The 17,969-nt window shown below is 42.0% G+C and overlaps 1 protein-coding gene across 11 annotated transcripts in view; it reads right to left on the bottom strand.

Annotated features, from left to right (window-relative positions):
- Positions 1 to 17,969, bottom strand: part of ULK2 (unc-51 like autophagy activating kinase 2) — a 58,496-nt gene that overhangs the window by 18,007 nt on the left and 22,520 nt on the right. For 7 of the 11 annotated variants that reach the window (XM_005220405.5, XM_005220406.5, XM_059878328.1 and 4 more), the window contains 2 exons: positions 13,138 to 13,309; positions 3,194 to 3,254 (listed from right to left, as the gene is read on the bottom strand). In XM_005220405.5, coding sequence (XP_005220462.1) covers positions 3,194 to 3,254; positions 13,138 to 13,309 — 233 coding nt within the window. The remainder of the gene's footprint in view (positions 1 to 3,193; positions 3,255 to 13,137; positions 13,310 to 17,969) is intronic. The other 4 variants (XM_015458739.3, XM_015458740.3, XM_005220407.5 and 1 more) reach the window with 1 other exon arrangement.

The following is a 17,969-nucleotide window of genomic DNA, read 5'->3' as shown; positions in this document are numbered from 1 at the left end:
ATTTCAAGAAGTCTCCTGGTTTGCACACACACACTGAGGAGGAAGACTTGCAACAAGAAGGGGATACACACCCCTCTACAGCAACAGGAAGGGCCCACGGCCGGCGCGATACAGCTGCATCTGCTTACATTCTGTGACTTATTCCTTATGTGATCTAGAGGAAAAATACTTCTAGGAAATTATGCTGGGTAAAAAAACAGGAAATTCAAGAGCAGAGATGCCTGGAATGTTTACAAAAGTTATGAGTGTAGTAAGCGTTCTCAGGAACTGGAACTTTGATGAAGACTAAAAACATACTGTGTGACTCCCAGCACACAACTCATGTGAGATCCACACTGTGCAGCACAGCTGGTTTCTTTCCTTGCTTTTCACAAATTCAGAAATGGCATGTCCTTACATAACTTTCAATTCAATCTACAACACACCTTGAAACATCAGGGGTGACACTAGGCCTTAAGAAAGAATGAATGATTTCATTCTTTTGCCTTTCCTTAATTCTGAAAAAGCAAAAAAATCTCCCACTTTTGCCTAGTTACAATATTAGAGAGATAAAGAGATGATATATTTAGTTATTTAAATAAAAATCAATGAAATTGATAAACCCTTGGTGATATTAACTAAAGATAAAAGAGAAAAGACTCAAAATCATAAATGAAAGAAAGGTCATAACTAATGCCACCTTGAATATACAGATAAATGCTATAAATACACAAGCTACCAAAACTGGATCATGAAGAAAGAAAACCTGAATAGACCTATTACTAGTAACGAGACTAAACCACTAACTGCTGCTGCTGCTGCTAAGTCGCTTCAGTCGTGTCCGACTCTGTGTGACCCCACAGATGGCAGCCCACCAGGCTCCTCCATCCCTGGGATTCTCCAGGCAAGAACACTGGAGTGGGTTGCCATTTCCTTCTCCAGTGCATGAAGGTGAAAAGTGAAAGCGAAGTAGCTCAGTCCTGTCCGACTCTGAGCGACCCCATGGACTGCAGCCTACCGGGCTCCTCCATCCATGGGATTTTCCAGGCAAGAGTACTGGAGTGGGGCGCCATTGCCTTCTCCGACCACTAACTGAAAACCTCCCAAAAGAGAAAAATCTGGGACCCTGTGGTTTCACTGGTGGATTCTATCAGTTAAAGACTTACCACACAACACTCAGACTCTTCCAAAAATTGAAGAGGGGGGAACACTTCCAAACTCATCCCATGAGTTCAGTTTACCCTAGTACAAAAGCCAGACACAGACACTATAGGAAAAGAAAACTACAGAATATCCCTGATGAAATTTGAAGTGAAAATCGTCAATAAAATACTAGCAAACCAAATTCAAGATCACATCAAAAGGATCAAACACAATGACCAAACAGGATTTATAGTACACCATAATTAACAGAGCAAAGGACAAAACCCACACAATAATCACAACTGATGAAGCATTTGTCAACATCCAACACCCTTTCATGACAAAAACTACTAAATAAAATAGGGATAGAAGGAAATTACCTCAACAATAATAAAGGTATATATGAAAAGCCCACAATTAACAACATATTCAATGGTGACTGACAGAAAGCTTTTCCTCTATGATCAGGGATGAGTTAAGAACGGCCTCTTTCAACAATTCTATTCATTGTAGAATTCCTAGCCAGAGCAATTAGGTAAGAAAATAAAAGACATTCAAACTGGAAAGGAAGAAATAAAATTATCTCTTCACAGACAGCATGATCATAAATGTAGAAAACGAAAGATTTTACATGAAAGGAAAAAAAAAGACATCAGAACTAGTAAACTCAGCAAAATTGCAGGATATAAAATCAACACACAGAAAAATCCGTTGTATTTTCCATATATTAACAACGAATAATCCAGAAAGGAAATTAAGAAAACAATCTCACTGATACTAGTATCAAAAAGAATAGAATTTGAGAAATAAGTCTAACCAAGGAGATCAAAGACTTGCATGATGAAAACTGCAAAACACTGTTAAATGTAATTAAAGAAGACACCTCATATTCATGGATGGGAAAACTTAATATTAAGATGTTAACAGCAATACCCAAAGTGTTTTATACAGATTAGTGCTGTCCCTATCAAAATCCCAATGGCTATTTTTATATAAATAGAAAAAAAATCTATCTTAAAATTCATATGGACTCTGCATGGACCCTGAATAGTCAGAATAATCATGGAAAATAATAAAATTGGAGGTCTCAGTCTGCTTTTTATTTATTTATAATTTTTGCTGTGCCACATGGGCTTGACAGAGAAAGCAATGGCAACCCACTCTGGTACTCTTGCCTGGAAAATCCCATGGACAGAGGAGCCTGGTAGGCTGCAGTCCATGGGGTTGCTAAGAGTCAGACACGACTGAGCGACTTCACTTTCACTTTTCACTTTCATGCACTGGAGAAAGAAATGGCAACCCACTCCAGTGTTCTTGCCTGGAGAAATCCAGGGATGGGGGAGCCTGGTGGGCTGCTGTCTATGGGGTCGCACAGAGTTGGACATGACTGAAGCGACTTAGCAGCAGCAGCAGCATGGGCTTGAGGGATCTTAGTTCCCAAATCAGGGATTGAACCCAAGTCCATGGCACTGAAAGTGCCAAGTCCTAACCACTAAACCACCAGGGAATTCTGAGAGATTGCATACTTCTTGATTTCAAAACGTACTACAAAGCTACAGTAGTCAAAACAGTGTGGCACTGGCATAAAGACGGACCCACAGACCAGTTGAGTAGAACAGAGAACTCAGAAACAAACTCTTGAGTTTATAAATAAGTGATCTTTGACAAGGGTGCCAACATCATTCAATGGAGAAAGGACAGTCTCTTCAGCAAATAGTGCTGGGAAAACTAGATATCCACCAGCCAAAATTGAAACTAGACCGTTCTCTTATGCCACATACAAAAACCACCTAAAAACACAACATAATGTATAACCATATGTCCGAGTGGAGACCATATATGGAGACCTATTGTAAAACATTGTGAATATACTTAATGCTGTTTTTGAACTCAAACTGAAAAATGGTTGAGACAGCAAATTCTCATATTTTTTTTTACTACAATTTTAAAAAATGTTTAAAGAAACCATTGTGAAACAAAATAAATTTTAGAATCAAGAATATAGAGTTCTGTAACTTTACTCACACACAAAAAAACATGAAAAAGTGTTTAGTGAAACATGCAAACATACCCTCCAAACACCAAGAACTCATTAGAAGCACGTCTTCCAGCAGTTCCCATTGGCATATCATCTGAAGAAAAAAAGAGAAAAACACAATCAGTTTTGCTAAACCACTGGCTTAAAGTGTTTATTGTTCCAACTTGACTATTAGGAAACAATTTGATCACAATACAAATTTACCATTTGCTTATGTTTTGATTTTGCAACAATAAGCTAGTAGGGAACACTGCACCCAGCTGAACTCACAGGCTGCCAACATCACCTTTTTTCAAGGTAAACTGTCATGCTTTTTGCCACAAGTATGTATTTCTTTACCATTTAATTCGTGCAAAATCCGTACTACTGTTTTTACCATGTTCCATTTCACATGTCACCGACAAAGGTTTTGGGTGTTGTTCTCCTAACCCCAATTTGCCATAAACACTGTGGGCTTTACTACTTTGCAGAGTGTGGTGACTTAAGAACATGTATGTCACCTTCTAGTACAGCTGCCTGCACCCCGAGTCCAGTTCACTCTAACGCTGGAGCATTCCCACTCCTGCGTGACACTCTCCTGGGTCTTGCATGGGTGGCTGAACAAGATGTCATGAAGCTGGACCTCTTGGACACAGATGCCACAGGCAGTCTTCATGCTCAGACATCACCCATCTATGGGAACAGAGTGCAGCTCAGAACACAGTGTCTCTCATCCCTTACCACCTCTACACCCGTCAGATCACACTGCCCTGTGTGACCTTTACATGGCTGCAAAGGTATAATTCATATGTGCTGATGTGAAATAGCAGTGTTGACTAATAATATAAATTTTTAAATATAAAATAAACTATGGTAACCTCAAAATACTCAAAAAGGAAAAAAATAATCACAAACCTCCCTTTGAACGGCCCTACATGGAACTGAGGAATATCAATACATTTATTTTTGTCCCTGCTCTCATGAAGCTTACACTAGTAGTGAAAAAAGGTTAACAGTAGCAGGGAGTGATAAGATGTATAACAGGAAAATAAGTCAGAGTAAGGGGATAAAGGGAGGGGCACAAAGAAGTTAGTTTTAAAGACAACAGTTGCCCAAGGGTAATGGAGAAAACAGGGCAGAGGGGACAGGGTTAGAAGCTGGAGTTCACCTCTTCATTTTGTAGCTTTGAGTTTGGAATCATATATCACTGTGAAACAAAACTAAGAAGAAAATAACAATCCCTAGAAATCAAAAATAAAACTAACTAATCATGTATCAGCTTGGTAACATAACCACCAGAGGGGAATCCTTTCAAGTGACTTTAAACTTGGAAATTTAATTGAACATCCCTAATGGCTGAGTCTTTGTTGAGGGATTTGAGCAGCCCCTCAAAAAGGAAGCTGTCTGTGACAATGACTCAGGCTGATGACCCAGTGTAGACTCACTATCCATAAGATCTGCCACACACGAAGCTTTCAAATAACATCTTAATTGCTAATTCTAAATTATGAGCACATGACCAGCACCAAACATTCAAAGAAAGAATCTAAATGAAAACTAGACTCTAAAACAAACTGGAGGGAAAGAACTAAACATTTTACAGGGAAAAGCTTTAAAATGTATATAATTAAGTAAAGGGAATGGCAAACCACTTCAGTATTCTTGCCTTGAGAACCCCATGAACAGTACGAAAAGGCAAAATGATAGGATACTGAAAGAGAAACTCCCCAGGTCAGTAGGTGCCCAATATGCTACTGGAGATCAGTGGAGAAATAACTCCAGAAAGAATGAAGGGATGGAGCCAAAGCAAAAAGAATACCCAGCTGTGGATGTGACTGGTGATAGAAGCAAGGTCCCATGCTGTAAAGAGCAATATTGCATAGGAACCTGGAATGTCAGGTCCATGAATCAAGGCAAATTGGAAGTGGTCAAACAAGAGATGGCCAGAGTGAATGTCGACATTCTAGGAATCAGTGAACTGAAATGGACTGGAATGGGTGAATTTAACTCAGATGACCATTATATCTACTACTGCGAGCAGGAATCCCTCAGAAGAAATGGAGTAGCCATCATGGTCAACAAGAGAGTCCGAAATGCAGTACTTGGATGCAATCTCAAAAATGACACAATGATCTCTGTTTGTTTCCAAGGCACACCATTCAATATCACAGTAATCCAAGTCTATGCCCCAACCAGTAATGCTGAAGAAGCTGAAGTTGAACAGTTCTATGAAGACCTACAAGACCTTTTAGAACTAACACCCAAAAAAGATGTCATTTTCATTGTAGGGGACTGGAATGCAAAAGTAGGAAGTCAAGAAACACCTGGAATAACAGGCAAATTTGGCCTTGGAATATGGAATGAAGCAGGGCAAAGACTAATAGAGTTTTGCCAAGAAAATGCACTGGTCAAAACAAACACCCTCTTCCAAAAGTACAAGAGAAGACTCTATACATGGACATCACCAGATGGTCAACACTGAAATCAGATTGATTATATTCTTTGCAGCCAAAGACGGAGAAGCTCTATACAGTCAGCAAAAACAAGACCAGGAGCTGACTGTGGCTCAGATCATGAACTCCTTATTGCCAAATTCAGACTTAAATTGAAGAAAGTAGGGAAAACCACTAGACCATTCAGGTATGACCTAAATCAAATCCCTTATGATTATACAGTGGAAGTGAGAGATAGATTTAAGGGCCTAGATCTGATAGATAAGAGTGCCTGATGAACTATGGAATGAGGTTCGTGACATTGTACAGGAGACAGGGATCAAGACCATCCCCATGGAAAAGAAATGCAAAAATGCAAAATGGCTGTCTGGGGAGGCCTTACAAATAGCTGTGAAAAGAAGAGAAGCTAAAAGCAAAGGAGAAAAGGAAAGATATAAACATCTGAATGCAGAGTTCCAAAGAATAGCAAGAAGAGATAAGTAAGCCTTCTTCAGCGATCAATGCAAAGAAATAGAGGAAAACAACAGAATGGGAAAGACTAGGGATCTCTTCAAGAAAATCAGAGAGACCAAAGGAACATTTCATGCAAAGATGGGCTCGATAAAGGACAGAAATGGTATGGACCTAACAGAAGCAGAAGATATTAAGAAGAGATGGCAAGAATACACAGAAGAACTGTACAAAAAAGATCTTCACGACCCAGATAATCATGATGGTGTGATCACTGACCTAGAGCCAGACATCCTGGAATGTGAAGTCAAGTGGGCCTTAGAAAGCATCACTACGAACAAAGCTAGTGGAGGTGATGGAATTCCAGTTCAGCTATTCCAAATCCTGAAAGATGATGCTGTGAAAGTGCTGCACTCAATATGCCAGCAATTTTGGAAAACTCAGCAGTGGCCACAGGACTGGAAAAGGTCAGTTTTCATTCCAATCCCAAAGAAAGGCAATGCCAAAGAATGCTCAAACTACTGCACAATTGCACTCATCTCACACGATAGTAAAGTAATGCTCAAAATTCTCCAAGCCAGGCTTCAGCAATATGTGAACCGTGAACTTCCTGATGTTCAAGCTGGTTTTAGAAAAGGCAGAGGAACCAGAGATCAAATTGCCAACATCTGCTGGATCATGGAAAAAGCAAGTGAGTTCCAGAAAAGCATCTATTTCTGCTTTATTGACTATGCCAAAGCCTTTGACTGTGTGGATCACAATAAACTGTGGAAAATTCTGAAAGAGATGAGAATACCAGAACACCTAATCTGCCTCTTGAGAAATGTGTATGCAGGTCAGGAAGCAACAGTTAGAACTGGACATGGAACAACAGACTGGTTTCAAATAGTAAAAGGAGTTCATTCGACAGTTCGTATATGGTCACCGTGTTTATTTAACTTATATGCAGAGTACATCATGAGAAACGCTGGACTGGAAGAAACACAAGCTGGAATCAAGATTGCTGGAGAAATATCAATAACCTCAGATATGCAGATGACACCACCCTTATGGCAGAAAGTGAAGAGGAACTCAAAAGCCTCTTGATGAAGGTAAAAGAGGAGAGTGAAAAAGTTGGCTTAAAGCTCAACATTCAGAAAACGAAGATCATGGCATCTGGTCCTGTCACTTCAGATGGGGAAACAGTGGAAACAGTGTCAGACTTTATTTTTCTGGGCTCCAAAATCACTACAGATGGTGACTGCAGCCATGAAATTAAAAGACGCTTACTCCTTGGAAGGAAAGTTATGACCAACCTAGATAGCATATTCAAAAGCAGAGACATTACTTTGCCAACAAAGGTCCATCTAGTCAAGGCTATGGTTTTTCCTGTGGTCATATATGGATGTGAGAGTTGGACTGTGAAGAAGGCTGAGCACCGAAGACTTGATGCTTTTGAACTGTGGTGTTGGAGAAGACTCTTGAGAGTCCCTTGGACTGCAAGGAGATCCAATCAGTTCATTCTGCAGGAGATCAGCCCTGGGATTTCTGTGGAAGGAATGATGCTAAAGCTGAAACTCCAGTACTTTGGCCACCTCACGCGAAGAGTTGACTCATTGGAAAAGACTCTGTTGCTGGGAGGGATTGGGGGCAAGAGGAGAAGGGGACGACAGAGGATGAGATGGCTGGATGGCATCACTGACTCGATGGACGTGAGTCTCAGTGAACTCCGGGAGTTGGTGATGGACAGGGAGGCCTGGTGTGCTGCGATTCATGGGGTTGCAAAGAGTCGGACACGACTGAGCAACTGATCTGATCTGATCTGAAGTGTGTTCAGAGATAAAACAGTACATCTTGAAATAAGAATAACAATACTGAGAGGGAGATAAAAAGAAGTTCTAAAAACTGAAAAGATGAGAGCATAATAAGTGAAAAACCCAATAGAAGATTAATGAAATAAAATTCATATTTTATGGCAAGGCAAGAGAAATTTAAACAAAAGTTCTCTCTGCTCATTTGGGTCTCCTCCCTTCCTTTTAGTGGGTATTTTGCACCTGCATTAACCAGACCTCCTTAGGAAATAACCTTCCCTCTTAATCTTGTAAGGGGTCATCACAACAACCCACCACTGGCTTTTTACATGCAGGCCTGGATTGTGTAGCTAGCAACATATCATTTGATGTACAGCCCCCATATAATTGTGCTTTGACCTGTAACAAGTAGAACAGTCCTTATTAACTTTTCATCGATAAGAGAACATTAAGGAAACTTTCCTAAAAGTAGAGCAATACAACAAAAAGATGCAAAATCAGACAAAGAAGGTTAAGAAAATCAGAAGTATGCTCAGGTATGTGTTACATTAGTACTGTTTAAGTTGTACAGACGTTTTAAATGTTTCCTTCAGAGACTTCCAGCTCCTGATTTCACATGTAAGGAGCTTGGAAGTCACCCTTCCATCCTGACAAGTGAAAACTCTTTTTGGCTCTAGAGGAGACAGGAGGACCCTGGGCGAAGAGATGTCCCCAAGACTGCAGAAACAGGCAAACACAGAGAGGACTGGCTTCCCTGAGAAGGGACTCATCAACCGAAAAGACTGTGGAAACCAGAGCCAGGGCAGGAACACCTGAGTGAGAACTGACAACTTGCTGGACCCTTGGGGCAGACAGCTCTGAAAGCTGAAAACTTCAGGGAGACGCAGTCATAGGAGGAGCACAGGGCCGTCAGACTGACCTCTGAGAGCCCAGGCCGACTTACCACAGTAAATGTGGAGAAAGATACTTTGCTTCCTGGAGCGGGGGAGGGGGCTTCTGTGGAACAAGGCCAGTCCTCAAGGGACACCTACTAACCCGAGTTCACCAACTGGGGCTGAACTCAGAGCCTCAATGACCTAGAGATGGGGAACCCCCAACTCCAGGCCCCTTCAGCCACCTTGTCCCACCTCAGACAAGAGAAGAAATGTGAAATAGCTCTGAAGTTCACAGACCAAAGGCTCAGGTTCCATGAAAGTGTGTGAAAGTCACTCAGTCATGTCCAATTCTGCACTCCATGAAAGGCAGAGCCTTAACCACAGGGCTGCCTCCTCCTCACCACATCATTAACGACCAAAGCTCTAATGGCCTGTGGACAGTGCTTACCTACCCAACCTCAGCCCTCGATATATCAGATGCAGCTATCTAGACACAAGTACAAGGCATATCAAAGGCAAAAAATACACTCTGAAGTGGCAGAGCATCAGAACCAGACACAGTGGGGATGCTGGGTTTCCCAGACCCGGAATTTAAAACGATGATGATAGGCACTGTGGCCCACCAGATTCCTATGTCCATGGCATTTCCCTGGCAAGAATACTGGAAGGGGCTGACATTTCCTTCTCCGAATGATTAATATACTAAGGGCTCTAATGGAAAAAGCAGACAGCACATAAGAACACATGGGGAATATAAGCAGAGATGGAAATCCTAAGAAAGAACCAAGAAGAAATCCTAGAGATAAAAAACACTGTAACAGGAATGAAGAACGTCTCTGGGAGGCTTATTAGTAGACTGGGCATGTTTGAAGAAAGGATCTCTGAGCCAGAGGATTATTTCAACAAAATCCTTGAAAACCAAAAAATAAAGACTTGGAAGAAAAAAAAAAAGAACAGAATATCCAAAGTCTGTGGGACAACTACAAAAGGTGTACCATGTACAGAATGGTGATTCCAGAAGGAGGAGAGAGAGAAGACCAGAAGGAACTATCTGAAACAATGAGAATTTCTGCAGATTAATGTCAGTCATCAAGCCCCAGATCCAGGAAGCTCAGAGAACACTTAGGGTAAATGCCCCAAACAATTACACACTGGCGTGTCATTTGCAAATTCTAGAAAATCAAAAATAAAGAAAAAATTCTGAAAGAAGCCAGAGGAGAGAAACACCTACAGAGAAATAAAGATAGAACAGACTTCTCCAAAACCTCACAAACCAAAAGAGAGTGGAATCAAATACTTAAGGTGTTGAGAGAAATAAACTACCAACTTAGGATTTCATACCCTGCAAAATTATTCTCCAAAATGAAGGAGAAATAAAGACTCTCAAGACAAGCAAAAATTGAGGGGACTTGTTGCTGATAGACATGCCTTGCAAGAAGTTCTTTAGAAGAAAAATAATATAGATCAGAAAACTGAACCTACACAAAGTAAGGAAGAGCACCAAAGAAGTGAAATAAGTGAAAGTAAAACGAAAACTTTTATTTTGATTATTCTTAACTGATCTAATAGGTAACAGTTTGTTCAACAGCAACGACGTACTTAGTTATGTGTGCTTCCCTCCATGCCCTATGTGTGTGTATGTGTGTGTGTGTGCGTGTGTGTGTGTATGTGTGTATATATGTATATGCTTGTGTATGCTTATATATAAGTGAAATTAATGACAACAAAGATACAGGGAGGAAGGAATTAGGGTTATTTTGTTATTATAAGATACCTACAATATTCATGAATGGTATGGTATATTTCAAAATGGATTAGTTACACATGTATACTGCAAATCTAAGACAAACCAACCACTCAAAAAAATAAAAAAGAAGTATAACTGATATGCCAAGAAAGGAAAGAAAATAGAACCTTAATAAATGGTCAATTAAAACCACAAAAGGTAGAAAAAGAGTAGAAGATAAACAGGAAGGCAGATCAAGGACAACAATAGAAAACAGTAATGAATGTGGTAGGCACTAATCCAGGTATATCATCAATAATCATTTTTAACATCAATGGTTGCACAGGTAAAAGACAGAGGTTTCCAAGAAGACATACGGGTGGCCAACAGGTACATGAAAAGGTGCTTAACGTGGCTAATTATCAGAGAAACGCAAATCAAAACCACAACGAGGTAATCACCTCACGCCAGTCTGAAATGCTCCTATCACAAAGACTACACATCATAACAGAGAAGGCAATGGCAATTCACTCCAGTACTCTTGCCTGGAAAATCCCATGGATGGAGAGGCCTGGTAGGCTGCAGTCCATGGGGTTGCTAGGAGTCGGATATGACTGAGCGACTTTACTTTCACTTTTCACTTTCATGCACTGGAGAAGGAAATGGCAACCTACTCCAGTGTTCTTGCCTGGAGAATCCCAGGGATGGGGAGCCTGGTGGGCTGCCGTCTATGGGGTGGCACAGAGTCCGACACGACTGAAGCGACTTAGCAGCAGCAGCAGCACACATCATAAATGCTGGAGAGGGTGTGGGAGAAAGGAACCCTCCTACACTCTACACTGTAAAGATCCTGTCACTGAACACATCTTAGAGAATCAACACAATTCGAATCAAAATCCCCAAATGGCTTTTTTGTAGCATTTTCAAGTCAAAATTAAACTACATGGGGGGAAAGGGGTTGAGAATAGCCTGGGTGATTCCACAGAATTCTTGGGTGCCCCCTCACCTTCACCTCTGACCCCATATCACACACACACAATGAAACAAATCCTTTATATAAGCCTGATAGGGCAAGTCTGGGATTGCCTATCAGTGAGGAAAGGACAGAACATTCAATAAATAATCCTGGGGTAACTGATAGAACCCTTATCATCTACACAAATTAGTTCCAGGTAAAGTTAAATATGGAAAAAATAATGAAAATCTCTAGAAGGCACCATGGTACTACTGGGGCAGCATGATAGGACACTGCTGCTAGTGGCTATAGGCTACAACTTGCTTGTACCAACATTTTACAGAGCTGAAGCTGTACATACCTACAGCCACCTGGAGAAAAGTTTGGCACAAGGACATCTGTTACCACACATTCTGAACAGTAAAAAGATGGAAATGATCCAAGTCACAATCAGTAGGGAGATGGATAAACTACGGTTCAGTTGTACTACTAATATAAAGTTCATAAGTTAAAATGAACTAGATACACACCTAGCTATATATGTAGATACACATCAAAAATAGGAATAAAAAAGCAAACCATAGAAACAAATATTCTATGTAACATTTCCTTAAAACTGTAATATCACAAAAATACTATTTTTCTTAGATACAGGCATATTAGAATTATAATATAAATTAAGAAGAAAAATATATCTCTGGCAAGATTAGAATGAGGCCAGGTGCTCTGGCTGTACCTACAGCACTGTATACCTTTAAAAAGACATCTAAAACATCCATGGCAAAATGGTGACATAAATAAAATTAGCATGGTAGACAATTTGAGTATCTGCTGTATTATTTGGTTTGAAATATTTCACAATTGAAAACTTTTCATTACTTTTTCAGTAGGATAAAACTACCCCACATGATGATTTTTAAAGGCAACTACTCCCAGCTCTCGGTGCTCTGGTCAGAACCTGCCACCTGCTATTACATGCTGTGCATGATTCCCCTACCCCAGCCAAGCAGCCCTAAAGTGTGTCTGGTCTGAGGTCGCAGCCTTCATGACAGCTAGCAAAGGGCTAATGTAAGCAGCTATTAAATATGAATTTGACAAACATCCTGAGACCTCTTGACACAGACTTCTCCAGCTTCCTACATATGCACACAGTCAACCTGATACTAGTCAATCATTAAAGTCTTCAAGTTTCCAGCTCTTCTGATCCTACTCCTCTGCAACCAAACCCTGGTTCCTTCTTTTTTATCTAACTTTTCTTCTCGTAGGTCTCCCAGTGCCCTGCACTACTCCACAGAATCCTGGCTTGGATTCAGGCAGCCTGGATTCTGCTTCCTTTATAAAACATCCTTCCTGTGTGTTTATGAAGCTCATTCCTGAACTCTGGCCAGCATCTCCTGAAGCACAGCCAGACTGTTTATAAGACCCTTTGACTCTCAGATTTTTTCCAAAAGAGGTCTTCCTTTGTATCCTTTCCTTAAATTTAATTTCTCTCATTCTGCTGGCTTTGCCACTCCTTTCTGTTTGGATACAAACAGAATTTGAGGTCATTTCCTGCAAAGTTTTCATCTACCTTCAAAATCCAAGGTTACCGTCACAGGAACGTAAGTATATAGTTCTGGGAATTCCATCAACTAAATAAAATGTCCATCTGGAAAGGTGTCGTACACACAAGAGCGTGACATAAAGGTTAAAAAATGCTAGTCTAGTAAATTCAGAAATACAATGTGTACAAGCAGAAAAGATTCTCACATGAGTGGTCTGACGAGATGTTGTGTGGAACCAAAACAAAGTCATCCGTGTCACAAGAAGAGTTCTTGCTACTAGTACTGGCAGAATCTTTGGACACCTGGAGATAGTTGGGAGGACCCAATGGTGGGGAGGATAAGTTTTCTTCCTGAATATGCTGCATATCTGGAAGGGACTAAAATTAACAACATAAAATTAAAAGTGGCCTCAATAAAATGCAAGTCAGAACAGCCATTAGACTACGGAATATTTTTTTCATGAAAGTGGCACAGAGTTCAATTCCACTGAAGATTTTAAAAATCTCTTTGGAAAACCTTTCCCTTAGAGATGCACAGTTTAAGGTGTGTTTGCATAACACCATCTAAAATGTTTCCCAAAAGTGATACTTAAAACACATCACACCTCTTATCATGTGCACAGGTCTGCCTCCCCTGAAAGGTCTGCTCTGAATCTGTACCATGTCCCATCCCCGCTTCAGCTCATGGCCTAGCAAAGCAGATACTCAACACCTGCTTACCTAATGACTAAAACAAAATGTCCAGGGACTTGAATGACACTCTGCACACAGTTTTCAATCTCCAATGAAGAAAAATCATGAAAGGGAAAGCAAGAGACTATGTTATACAGAAAAGTAACTAAATCAGTAAGGATAACTGTGTATAAGCACAGGGAATTACTGACACTTCCAGAAAGAAAGATTTAGAAAGCCTTACAGGTGTGGGTGTGTTCCTTTTGTTTTCTTTTTTGTCAGAGGAAGGAGTTGATTTGTGGAAGATAAAATCATAAGGGATTTGCGGAAGATAGGACCGTAAAGGAAGAAAAGCATATGAATATGATGTACAGAACAGTCTTATGGACTCTGTGGGAGAGGGAGAGGGTGGGAAGATTTGGGAAGATGACATTGAAACATGTATAGTATCATGAATGAAACGACTCGCCAGTCCAGGTTCGATGTACGATACTGGATGCTTGGGGCTTGTGCACTGGGACAACCCAGAGGCATGCTATGGGGAGGGAGGAGGGAGGAGGGTTCAGGATGGGGATACCTGTGGCAGATTCATTTCAATATTTGGCAAAACCAATACAATATTGTAAAGTTTAAAAATAAAGTAAAATTTAAAAAATTTTCTAAAAAAAATAAAGTTAAAAAAAAAGAAAAGCATATGAATATATTGAATAGATCCTTGGGCATAAGTAGCTATATACCTCCTGGCACTTGTCTAGTTCAAGGACAGTAGTCACAACCTTAATTGAATATCTTCATCCTACAACAGTCTCCTAAAACAATGAACTTCATAACTTACTGTGTTAGGTCCCCATTACCCTGTTTAACCTTTGTTTCTATTTAAGAAAAATACGACAAAATGCTCTGTAAAGCCCAGTTTTAAACCGCTACTATTCCTTTGACTGTCACTGCACAGTGAAACCAGTCTCAAATCTCCTTATCACTTCTCTGTGTGTGTGTGTGACATACACATGATATAAATTCTCCTTATCACTTTTTGAAGAGCACTTATGCTTCAAGGTTATAAACAGAGTGGAAGCTGGAGGGAGTAACATTACAGAGCACTCACCACGGGCTTGGCATTGAGCTTGGCACTGGGCCCTGTTAAGAGCTCTCCATGTATTATCTAACTCCAGCCCTATTCTGAAATCCATTTCATACATAAACAAACAAAACTCAGAAGAGAGAACAGGTGAGCTGGGCCAGGTTCTAAGCACCTAACTCCACCAATTCTTCCCTGTGCCCTTGCTCCCCAGGCAGGAACTCTCTCAATGTCTCCCTTTGCTATTTATAAAGTTACCTTCATCCACAGCCACCTTGGTGGAAGAGATGCTTCTCGGGTTCAAAGGTCATCTTCCACTAAATCTCTTCCCTCTTCAAGGACCCTATTCAACTCCCCTCTGCTTTCCCCTCTGCACACAAACATGTTTAATTTCTTCACATCTCAAATCAATATAACTCTCTCAATTACCATCTTATCTCCCTTCTTCACTTAACAATGTTTCTTGAAATTTCAGTTTTCACTGACTCAAACTCCTCACCTTCAAAGTATCACTTGCTGCTGCTACCACTAAGTCACTTCAGTCGTGTCTGACTCTGTGTGACCCCAAAGATGGCAGCCCACCAGGCTCCTCCGTCCCCAGGATTCTCCAGGCAAGAACACTGGAGTGGGTTGCCATTTCTTTCTCCAATGCATGAAAGTGAAAAGTGAAAGTGAAGTCGCTCAGTCGTGTCCGACTCTTCGCAACCCCATGGACTGTAGCCTACCAGGCTCCTCTGTCCATGGGATTTTCCAGGCAAAAGTACTGGAGTGGGTTGCCATTCCCTTCCCCAAAAGTATCGCTTAACTAACCATAAGCCTCTTTCTGCCTTCAACCCTCCAATGAAACTGCCTTTACTAAGCTTCCCAGTGATTCCACTACTTCTTCAGGTACTGGACTCTGCTTCCCAGACACTGGGCTCCCAGCCCTCCATTCAGGGACCCTGCTCTCTGCTTCCCCTTCTACTTCTCAGTCTCTTGTGCCCCTCTAAGGAGACCGGTGGAGTATGAGTTTCCCCAGTGCCACCCTGGCCTCCAACCCTCACAGTTTATACCCACCTGGGGCCCACTGTCACCTTCCTACACCAACTACCCCTGCAGAGAGCTGACTCCCGGGCTCAGACCTGCCCCTGGGCCTGCACATCACAGTGCATCATCCTTGTGCTCCCCCGCTAAGTGGCTCCATCAACTCACATCACTCAGGGCTCACCAAGACCTTCCTCTTCCTTAGGTCCCAAATTCAAGCAATCTCTAAGCACTGCAGACTCCTCATCTTGCTCTTTCTGGCCCCTTGTCCTCCCCTTTCCTACTGCTGACTTAGTTCAGGCCCTCATTCTCAAAAACAAACAAACAAAGCAAACCCCAAAACAAACCAAAAACAGTGCAATGGTCACAGGCTGTTCTCTTTGTTCTAGGAGAGAGGCCTCTCTTCTGATCTTCCATCCAATTACCTACCTGCTTACAGAGGAATTTATTTGCTAAAACACACAGTGGATCAGGTCACCCTCCACTGAAAGCCACTCAAATGGCTCAGCGCACACAGCCTGCTCTGCTTGTAGCCCAGATTCTGCCAGGATGCAGACTGCCCCACTCTGGCTCCACTCGCTCCACCGCCCCCAGCACATCACCTTGTTCTCTGTACCCTCAGGCTGGGCCATGAGAGGAGCCTGTCCCATAGTGCTTCCTGCAATGCCAGAGGGTTCAGCTCTGTACAGGGCAGTGGCCATCAGTTATAGCTGGCTATGAACATGTGACATGTGACCAGGGAGACTACCGAGTTGAATCTGCAATTCACTTAATTCTAACAAACGTACGTGGCCACAGTGGGCTACAGACTGCTGCAACAGGTCATGGTTCCACGGGGATTCCTCTGCTTACATTACCACTCTTACAAATTCAAAACTCAGCTCAATGTCTCTGCCGAGGGTCTCTGCAAGCTCTCAGTCTGATTTCATGGTCTCATCCCCAGTCCCACAGGCAACAAGAGGAGCCATCTACCTCCCACAGGCTGCTCCACCGGCCTCTCCTCCACACAACCAAACCCAGAGCTGCTCAACAAAGGGACCTGCCCTGTCACTGGTATCAACCAAAACATCACACAAAGTGGGCATTAAATACGTATAATTAAAAGAGTAGATATTCAGGAGGTATTATCTACATAGCATTTAGCCTATAGCCAGTATCAGATCTAACAGAATTATTTGAATTTTTTTGTTACACAGTTTTTGTTTTTTACCTTTCAAAGACTTCTCTGGAGTAAAGTAGCAGCTGGGTATTTTGGGAGAATGTAAAGAACAGACTGTCACACAGGCATGCCTGCCTGCATCCCCCTCAGTACAGGAGTCTAGCCCAGCCCCAGGAGGGAAGGAGCGCAAGCAGGATGTCACCTCACTGTTGCAGATTATGTTGACGCAAGGCCTATCAGATCACTCCACTTTCTAATCTCTAATTGGAAATTATACAGAAACATTCCTGCTCTCCTTTTATTTCCAGATATGTTATTTTCACTTCAAGCGTGAGCTCTTCATAAAGGCCTTCTAAAAAAGGTTTTTCCACCAAAGTTCTGGGGATTCCCAGGTAGTGCTAGTGGTAAAGAACCCACCTGCTAATGCAGGAGACATAAGAAACTCAATCCATGGGTTCAATGTAGGAGACATAAGAGACTCAACCCCTGGGTCAGGAAGATCCCTGGAGGAAGGCATGGTAACCCACTCCAGCATCCTTGCCTGGAGAATCCCATGGACAGAAGAGCCTGGCAGGCTACAGTCCATAGGGCTGCAAAAAGCCAGACAAGATTGAAGCGACTTGGCAAGCACATACAAAGTTCTGAGCATCTATAATAACTACGCCTCCCCTGCCCACCACATCCTCTCCCTGCTCCTATGAGCAATGGTATGCTCTTCCAGCAGCCCAAGCACTCCTCTTTTGCTCTCCCTTTCAACACGTCTCATCCAACAAAAAACCCAACATGTGTTGTCCTGTCAAAGCACTTTCCCAGTTGCATTCCCCTGGTGACCCCTTCTCTGTCTCCTCCCATGGTTGTCCAGCCACCCCAGAGGCCTCTGCATACCCAGGTCCTCCCCTGCCCTCCCCTCTCCAGCACACACTGTGCTCTCCACACCCCTTGTCACCTTGCATCACGTACATGCTCCATCACGGCAGCTACAGTCATCATGTACCCACCACATACTGCCACCCACCCTGCAACCAGAGGGTAACCAGGCCTATGTTACAGATGAGGAGCTGACCTTCCCAGCAGGTTACAGGGGCAAGGGGCAGGGCCAGACACAG

Source organism: Bos taurus, chromosome 19, assembly GCF_002263795.3.
Source record: "Bos taurus isolate L1 Dominette 01449 registration number 42190680 breed Hereford chromosome 19, ARS-UCD2.0, whole genome shotgun sequence".
In the NCBI taxonomy this organism is placed as follows: domain Eukaryota; kingdom Metazoa; phylum Chordata; class Mammalia; order Artiodactyla; family Bovidae; genus Bos; species Bos taurus.
Note: the sequence above shows the minus strand (reverse complement) of the source record. Positions and strands in the feature narration are given on the sequence as shown.